The following is a 9,580-nucleotide window of genomic DNA, read 5'->3' on the forward strand; positions in this document are numbered from 1 at the left end:
CAATCCGTGCCTCTTCTCTAACCTGCCACCCTCTCCATCTCCCTTCTGCATGTCATGAATGGACTTGTTTCTGTACTCTCTCCCTCCTGACGCACACACTCCTCCACCCTCCGGGATTGGCTTCCGCCTCTATATGCCGCAGACGCAGTCTCCAAAGTGACACTGGGCCTCGTGTCCCTCCGCCTAGGACTAGGTGCTTGAAGCCTCTTCCATACCTTTCCTCACCCCTCTTGACTTGGCTCACGTCTTTTTTCCACTCTTCTTTTAACAATTAAAAATAGAGAGAGGTCCTGGCCGGTGTGGCTCAATTGGTTGGAGCACCATCCTGTACACCAGAAGGTGGGGGCTTCAATTCCTGGTCAGGGCACATGCCCAGGATGTGAGTTTGATCCCTGATCGGGGCCCGTGGGGGAAACAACTGATCAGTGTTTCTCTCTTACATTAATGTTTTTTTCTCTCTCTCTTCCTTCTTCTCTCTCTCAAATCAATAAAAAAAATATACTCAGGTGAGGATTAAAAAATAATTTTAATAGAGAAAATACAAAAACACAGCATATAAAACCTATATTCTCATTCATCAGAAGTGACAACCATTAGACTAAACTAATAATGCCATGTTTGCCTCAAGTCTTTTTTTGACAATAAAAGAACAGAACAGGGTAAAGATGAAGTCCTTTGATTTCTGTTGACAAGCCTATTCCTCTCCTCCTCTCTCCAAAGGCAAGCATGTGAGTGTGCTGCACATCTTTCCAGTCCACTTCCATATTTTCACATGCAGGTGTATGCACTCATGAACAATAAAAATCACTAAGTTTTACACAAAACCTAACACAACGGCATCATACAACAAGTATAATTTATAAACTTTCTGCCCTAGCCTGTTTGGCTCAGTGGATAGAGCATCAGTCCCCAAACTGAAGCATCCCCGGTTCAATTCCAGTCAAGGGCACATACCTCAGTTGCAGGCTCAATCTGTGGTCTGGGTGCGTGCAGGAAGCAACCAATCAATGTGTCTTTCTCATATCAATGTTTCTCTCTCTGCATCTCTCCCTTACACCCTCTCTGCAAATCAATGGGAAAATATCCTCTGATGAGGATTAACAATAAATAAATAAATATTAAAAAATATAAACTTTCCTTTTAACTCCATAAGACCTACCCAGGCTGACACTCGACAAGACCTAATACTGATTTTATCAATCTATCAACATTGATCCCGTTGCTTTATTGAAACCTCCAGTTGCTGAAAAGTTAGTACGCACCAGCGGTCCTGTCCCTAAGTGCTTCACGTGTATTATCTTATTCACCCTCCCAACAACCACTGAGATGTTCCAAATGCCGACAGCCAGCAAAGCAGGAAGGCACTTTTCCAGGGATGGCCACGTCCCAGGCTGCGCCCTGAACCATATGCTAAGCTGCCCTCTAACTACCAATAGCCAACTAAGCACTTTTCCTGTGCCAGGTGTTCTTTATGGATCATGTCTCTTAACTCTGAACCACAGTATGTCAAGTACAATGAATTCTCCCCGTTTAGTGGTGAAGAAACTCAGGCTCGAGGCGGTGCTGGAGCCCTGCTGTGAACCATGACTCCACTGCTTCAGAGGCCAAGTCTTACCTAACCTGAGCTAAGTGCAAGATTTACTGAAAAACAAGTCAAAGATGAGATGAGAAAGATGGGCTGAAGGGAGACTGTGAGAGCCCTGAATGGCCAGGTCAGGAGGATGGGCTGACTGGTTACCTGGCATTATACCAATGTCACTAGCCCCTGATCACACAGCTCCAGAGCCTCCTGGGAACAGGAAAACGATACTTACAGTCATGGACCTTATAGCAGTGCTTCTGCAAGCGCTTAACCTCCCATTCCTCCAGCACTCCGTGAGTCATCAGCAACTGGAGGAAGCGCCGGTGGACATCAGTCATGGTGCCCGTTCTTCTGGAGCTACCCTGCATGGTGACGGAGCTAAAAAAGACATAAATGAAATCAACTTACCTCTGAACACATCAAAAGCAATGTGCTAGATTGTGTATGAATTTGCATTAACAAATATAAGTTTGTTATGGTTTCTAAAATCAAGGTCAACATGCTGAATAATACAAAAATGAAAAGGACACAAGCCAGGGACTAGTCAAATGAGTACTGGGCAGTGGTGAAATGCGTGGGTCGGAGCCAACCCGAGGCCGGCATTCACAGCTGCTCCATCACCTCGGGTGTGAAATTGGGAAACGTCACCTCCAAGTGCTTCAGTTTCGGATCAGTAAAATCAGAATAATGATAAAAACGTTCTCCACACAATTACCATGAGGAATAAATGAAATAACACACAGAGAAGCCTGGTAACAGACGAAGCACTAAATAAGTGTTAGCTATTTTCACTATTAGATGATTCTAGATCTGAAACTTGGCTTAGTCACTTACCAGCTCTATGGCCCTGGATAAATTTAGCTGAGGCCCCATATTCTCACTAAAAAATTAGAGTAACATTCACTGCCTAGAGAAATGCTAGCACACACTGAATACGTGTTAGTTTCCTTCCCTTCTCCCAAACCACTAATAAAACTGACCTCACAGGACTACAGGGTACTTTCTAAACCTCCTGCTCTCTATTAAAACAGTATCTTTCCACAAACCACAGAGATCAGAGCTGATCAAAAAGCCCGCTGCTGCCAGGGGTCCAGTCGTTGCACAGGGGCTAAGAGCGCGGGTTCAGAACTGGACAGATGGCTCTGAGACCAGTTCTTGCTAGGCCTGCCTGAGCTTAAAAATCACATAATCTGTGCATTAAAAATATGCACCCATGGCTTCTTTCCTGGAGGTTCTGACTGCATAGGGGCCTGGCATTCTGAGATTTTTAACATTCACTTCAGGTGATGCCATGATCTGACAAGAAATTTGCCGTTACTTAGGCAAATATAACACGTTTAATCTCCCTGAGCCTCAGTCTTTTCACCTATAATATGAGGGTAATAATAACTATATTTAAGGCATAAGTTTAAGTGAGATATGACTACCAAATGTTTGCCAAGGACCTGGCCCATAGGAGATGCACAAAAAGACCAGTTACTGTTCTTTCCAACAGCATCACCAGCTGGACCTCGGAGCTGGAAAGATGCACTGTCCCAGGATCGGTTTCCCTGCCTGCCTACAAGCTTTCCTCGAGCCTCTTTCACCAGCATCTCAACCTCAACAAATCCTAAACCGGATTCCTTCTCCTTTCAGCATCTGCAACCCTTTTTCTCCTGAGTGCTCTTTGCAAATCACCTGCTTTAGGTGGTACAGTCCACAGTCATGCAAACACCACAGACCTGATCCTCCTTTCCCTCAACCTCAGATCCAGCTCTCTCTCTCTCTCTCTCTCTCTCTCTCTCTCTCTCTCTCTCTCTTCCTCTCTCCCCCCTCCCCTCCCCCCCCCCTCCCTTCCTCCCCTTCTACTCTCTAAAATCAATGGAAAAAATATTCTCGGGTGAGAAGGAAATTCCTTTGTCTACAAAAACCTACAGCAAATATAATACTTAGGGACAAGATGTCGAAAGCAATCACTTTAAAATCCAAATTAGGCTCTGGCCAGGTAGTTCACTTAGTTGGAGCTTCATCCCACACACCAAAAGGCTGTGGGTTCCATCCCCAGTCGGGGCGTGTGTGGGAGGCAACCGACTGATGTTTCTCTCACAGTGATGTTTCTCTCTCTTTCTCTCCCCTTTCCTCTCTCTCTAAAATCAATAAAAACATATCCTAAGGTGAGGATTAAAAAAATTAAATCCAAATTAATCCAATGCAACTAAATCAACGCAATTCCAGTCAAATTCCCAATAGGCTTTATGTCTGTGTGTGATCTGACAAAGATGATTCTAAAATTTCATGGAAAACATAAAGGCAAAGCAGCAAAGGCATTCTTGGAAAAGATAAAGGAGAACTTGTCCTACCAGGTACCAAGTAACTGGAAAGCTAGAGCAGTGAATAAAATGTGATACTGGTATAGAAATAGACAAAGATCAATGAAACAGAATAAAGGACTCAGAACAGAATTGTAAATATGTACGGGTACTTGACATGTTGGAGAAATGGAATGCCAGATCAAAGCAAACTTTTCAATAAAAGGTGCCAAAACAACTGACTATCCATACATGGGAAAGAAAAAAGAACGAGACCCTTACCTCACACTATGTACAAAAATCTATGGCTAAAGATTAAGGTCATAAGAAGGGAAACACTATGAAACTTTGGTACAACAACACAGAATATCTCCCCCCCCACCACCATCCCTCCCCCACCCAGGCCACACTGCCTAAAAGAATATCTTCTTGACCAAAAGTAGGGTAGGATTTCTTTAAAAGATTTTTAAAAAGTATAAATCATAAAGGATTATAATGATATATTCAGCTTTGTTAACATTAATGACTCTGTTCACCAAAAACACCGGAGAATGGAAAAGAGAAATAGAAGACAAGCTACAAACCAGAGGGTATTTAAGCCACAAAATATTTGCATTCAGAACATATAGGGAACGCCTACAAATAAGGGAAAGACAACTATAAGAGAAAAATAAGCAACAGAAATTTTACAAAGAGGATGCACAAATTATTAATAAATACATAAAAAGATGCTCCACCTCAATGTCATCAGGCAAATGAATATTAAAACCACCGTGATTAAAGTCTTAACCATCACCAGATAGGAAAAATCCTTCAGAGTGGCTGAGACCGAAACTTTCATCCACCACTGGTAGAGCATACACTCTTACAACCACTTCAGACAACTGGGTACTGCTAGCTCATTTGGGTGTCCTTAGAAGTCTGTTCGATATATACCTTACGGAAACTTTTCCACACTGGCCCCAGGAAATACGTTTGTAAAAGCACCACGTAATAGCAAAACACTGGCAAGAGTACAGCTGAAGAACACCTCCGTAAAGCAGGTATAATCATACCATGGAATTCAAAGCAACGAAGACCAAGTAGAGAGCTACTCACATCAACAAGGATGCATCTAATACACATATTATATGCAAAAGTCAAGTCCCACAAGATATATATTAGGATCCCATTTATAAAAAATTCAAAACCGTGCATTGCATTCATTAGAGATATATCAACAGTAAAAAACTACAGAGAAAAACAAGAAAATTAGTAACAATACTCAGAGCAGTGGTTACACAGTATTTGGCAAGAAGAGTGAAAGATTCAGTGGGGGTTTTGAGGATACGAAAATGTTCTATTCCTTAAGTTGGTAGTGTTCCTTTAATTTTCATTCTTCAAACTTATTATTTTTACAGGTATGTTACATATCTTAATAAAGAAGAAATTATGTAAATACTAGAGGCCTGGTGCACAAATTTGTGCACGGCTGGGGGGAAGGGGCAAGGGTGGTTGGTAGGCTGGCCCCACCCCTGATGGGGTGAGGGAGGGGCCTCGGGCAATTGGCCAGCCGCCCCACATCCTGGTCAAACTCCCGGTTGAGCTGTAACCGGTTTGGCTCAGTGGATAGAGCATCGGCCTGCGGACTGAAGGGTCCCGGGTTCGATTCCAGTCAAGGGCATGTACCTTGGTTGCGGGCACATCCCCAGTGGGGGGGTGTGCAGGAGGCAGCTGACGGATGTTTCTCTCTCTCATCGATGTTTCTAACTCTCTATCCTTCTCCCTTCCTCTCTGTAAAAATTCAATAAAATACATTTTTTTAAAAAAGCTATCTTATTTAAAAAAAAACACACACACACACAAAACTCCCGGTTGAACTCCCAGTTGAACTCCCAGTCGAACTCCCGGTTGCGGGGACAATTTGCATATTAGTCTTTTATTATATAGGATGTTAAGTAACACCCAAAATAAATGTTAAGGAGAAGGAAGCATAGAAAGGAATACAATGCTATAATCTGGGGTAAAAGGAAAATGGGGGTGAGAGATACAGACAGGCTTGTTTATGTCTAGAAACTGGTGATCTCTCTGAAGACTGACTGGGCAGGGGAGGTTAACCATGGACAGGTACCGCCTATCCAGATAATTTCAAAATACGTAGAAACGTTTGTGGAATAGGCAAACCTCAATCTTAACCATCTGTGCCGCGTGCTAGACACAGTGTTAGTGCTTCACACCCGCGGTCTCATTCACTCCCCACCAGAACCTCGGGAGGAAGGCATTACGGAGCCCATTTTACAGATGAGGAAACTGAGGCGCCAGGTGGCACACACTGTTAGTGATGGAGGTGGGGGTGCCCTGCAAAGGCACAGCTCAGCAGCCGTGGCACACCCCTCGGCGAGGAGGAGAAGCAGACAGTGACATCAGGAGCCCAGTCCCTTATCTGCAATTCTCCAACCTGTTTTCTGGAAAATCTCTTAAGTTTGAAAACTTGATCTGATCTCAGGTGAAGCTACTTATGGTTGTTCCTTATCCCTTAAAGAGTTAGGATAGATAGATAGATAGATAGATAGATAGACAGACAGAGATATATCTGTGAAAATATTAATGTATTGATTCCAAACACTGCCCCGAACCCCGCTGAATGTATGCAGAACATAGATATGCGCCATATCACCTTCCGAGACCCGAGAACTGCGGGATTCTGCGCACAGCTAGCCCAGGGGACGTGCACAAACAAGTTTCATACACAAAGTCGAGGGGAGCAGCAAGTACGGCGAGATAACGGAGGGTGCTCGGCGAAGGCCTATCTTATGTATTCAGTTCGGATATATTTTGTATTCTGCTTTTTCACCTAATATGATGAAAAGTGTTTTTTCACCTACTATTGCGATTTTAAAACGTCTGCGTGTGAGAGGGTCGAGTTTCAGGTCTATGTGCCTCACTGCCCCTCTCTGGGCCTCCGTTTCCCCCTCCGGAAACGGGAAACCCCCGGGTCCCCGCACCTGGCGCCCCCTCGGCACAGCGCGGGCCGACCGCGGGCCTGACCGCACCTCCCGTCTTCCCTCGTTTCTCGGGACCGCTCTCCTCCGTTCCCCGCCCCCCCGCCCCCCAAAGCGCGCCACCGAATTACCCTCCGCGGCCCCGAAGCGCGAGTCTCACAGCCGACGGCGCTAGCAGAAAAGCGGTTCGGTCCCTCCTTCCGGGCGGAGCGAACGCGGATGCGGTGCTCCCATTGGTGGTTACGCAGATTCGCCCCGCCCACTGGGTGACACACTTCCTGTTCTCCCGCCCGACGCGTTGCCATGGTGCCACGGGATCCTCCGTGAGGTAGGGAATTGCGCGCTTCCCCGCCGCTCTCGGCGCCGCCGGAGAAAGGGCGTCCGCGTCCGGCCCAGCAGTGACAGACCGCGACCGCAGAGGGGGGAGAGCAGGCGGGCAGCGCACCCCACGCCATGGCCGGGCCTCAGTCTCCCCCGTGTGTGGAACTGGTAGTGTGAGCTCGTGGCCAAGAACGAGGGCTCTGTTGCCAGGTCCCCTGACTGGAGTCCTGCCTCTGCCCTTCACTGGTTGCTGGGTCGGGGGCAAGTCCCGCAGCGGCGCTGAGCCTGTTTCACCTGTGAAATGGGGAACAGTCCCTGTGAGGCAGCGTGTTTGTGGGGTTCGCACACGGCCGTGCTGACTGAAAGGTCCTGCTGCCCGGCCCAGGGAGCGCCGTGAGGGGTCCGTGGAGGGATCAACAGCAGCGAGCGGATGGCTCGTGGGAGGCTCCGGGCGGCCCTGGCCCACGTGCGTACAGTGTTCGGGCCGCAGGTCTGAGCCGGGAGCGCAGCCCAGCGCGGGGACTGGTGCCGGGACCCACCTCCCGGGCGGGAGCTTCTCATCCTGCCTGGCCAGTCCCAGTTCCCGCGACCTTAGACTCCTCTGCCGCCTCCCGGACCTCCGTCTTCTCCTCTGCTGAGCAGGGAGGCGCGGCATGTCTGGTTCGAGGCCTGAGGTCCGAGCTGGGCCGGCGGGACTGGAGTCCAGGTTCTGAAACTCGGCGTCTCTGCGACCAGGACAGCCACCGAAGCCGCCCCTCGCAGTCTGCTCATCTATAAGCAGGATAATGGTTGCCCTTTGCTGATGTAATTGTTGTGAAGGTTACATGAGCTAATGCATGCAACCCACCTGGGAGAGTGCCTCACACATAGTGTGCCCTCAGTCCGCACATAGTGTGCCCTCAATCCGTGTGAGCTGCCATCGCTAATGAAGAACTTTATAGGCTGCCTTGGGGGCCCTGAAATAAGAGAACAGTCCTGGGCAGGACCACCCGCGTTTTGTTTGTCCTGCACAGTTTTGTGTACGTTTGAGTTCATTATCAATGTTTAAAGTTAAGGGAGTTCACATAAAACTGTGACGGCTCCTGAAAAACGGGGCAACGTGGCAACAACAGACCACACTGGAGAGCTTAGTAGAAACACCACCCTGTGCTTTCCCGGGGTGTAAAGAAATAAAGACGGAGGGTTGTGAATAGGAAACACTTGGAACCCGGACATTTCAGGCTCAAAGAACAAAGGAGGGGGTAGCGAGAGAAGAAAGGGAGTCAAGATTGAGTGGTATCAGAGGCAAATAGCTAAGAGAACGTTTTGAGGTGCAGGGTGTGGTCAGGATTGTCTGTGATCTGGAGGAAATCACGAAAGATAGGCCTGGTGCGCTCAGGGTTGAGTGTCGAACCCTGAACCAAGAGGTCACCGGTTCAATTCCTGGTCAGGGCACATGCCTGGGTTGCAGGCTCAATCCCCAGGTGGGGGAGTGCGGGAGGCAGCCTATCGATATTTCTCTCTCATGAATGTTTCTATTTCTCTATCCCTCTCTCTCTCTCTCTAAAATTAATAAAGACATTTTCTAAATAATAAATAAAAGATAGGCTACGCTGATCTAGAAGTTAATGGTCAATAAGAGCCCATAGAGAGGCGAGGAAGCTCACATCAGCCTCCAAGAGGAGTGCTGATTGCTGTTAGGAAGGATGGCGTTGGGAAGGGGAGATCAGGGGCAGAGTGAGTAATGGATAGATAAACACAGGGAGACAGGGGAGGATGGGGTCAAGGGTATATGGGGACAGGATTACTCTTACCCTAGAGAAGAGGGGAGACACTTCTGAAGCAGGAGGAAGGGAGGTAGAAAAGGCTAAACGAAAGCTCACCCTAATGTTTCTGTTTTCTCCATAAAGTAGCAAACGATCATTCGGCTGAGTAAAGGAGCTGGGGAGATGCTGAAGATTTGAAGGGGATCAAGAAGGTTGAAGCAGATTCCGAAGGAAATACAACAGTGAGGTTCCAGCTAAGGTTGAAGCCATGAACATGTAGAGAGGACAGTTGCTCACTGATTTCCCCCACAACCTCCATCCCCATGCCAGGGGCCTCTGAGCAGAAGCTCAGTGTGGATTCCACCCGGGATGATCTCTGTTGGGCTTGTGCAGTTGTCTCTAGAAGGCAAAGCCCTGGACAGCGTTGTGGAAGGGTCCTTGTATGGGCAGGCGGAGATGGGAAGGGGGAAGTGCAGAGAAATCAGCATGCAGGCTCACAGCAGCTGGAGGTCTCAGAGAGCTGGGTTGGGTTCAGAAGGAAGAAGTAGTGATGAAGACTGGAACTGACGATGAGGGAGTGACCCACCACAGAGCAGCTGTCCAGCCTCAGCATGAGTCCACCCTCAGAAGACAACCCATTCAGTGAGATTCTATTAGGATCTT

General features: G+C 47.6%; 1 protein-coding gene across 3 annotated transcripts in view; it reads right to left on the reverse strand.

Annotated features, from left to right (window-relative positions):
• NSMCE1 (NSE1 homolog, SMC5-SMC6 complex component) overlaps nt 1-7,049 on the reverse strand; it is a 28,226-nt gene extending 21,177 nt beyond the window's left edge. For all 3 annotated transcript variants that reach the window (XM_023746065.1, XM_023746066.1, XM_006104940.2), the window contains exons 1-2: nt 6,983-7,049; nt 1,815-1,960 (exon numbers count right to left, since the gene is read on the reverse strand). In XM_023746065.1, the coding sequence (XP_023601833.1) occupies nt 1,815-1,950 (136 nt within the window). In that variant the 5' untranslated portion in view covers nt 1,951-1,960; nt 6,983-7,049. The remainder of the gene's footprint in view (nt 1-1,814; nt 1,961-6,982) is intronic.
• Nucleotides 7,050-9,580: the final 2,531 nt, after the last annotated feature.

The sequence above is a fragment of the Myotis lucifugus genome, unplaced genomic scaffold (assembly GCF_000147115.1).
Source record: "Myotis lucifugus unplaced genomic scaffold, Myoluc2.0 scaffold_624, whole genome shotgun sequence".
Taxonomy (NCBI): domain Eukaryota; kingdom Metazoa; phylum Chordata; class Mammalia; order Chiroptera; family Vespertilionidae; genus Myotis; species Myotis lucifugus.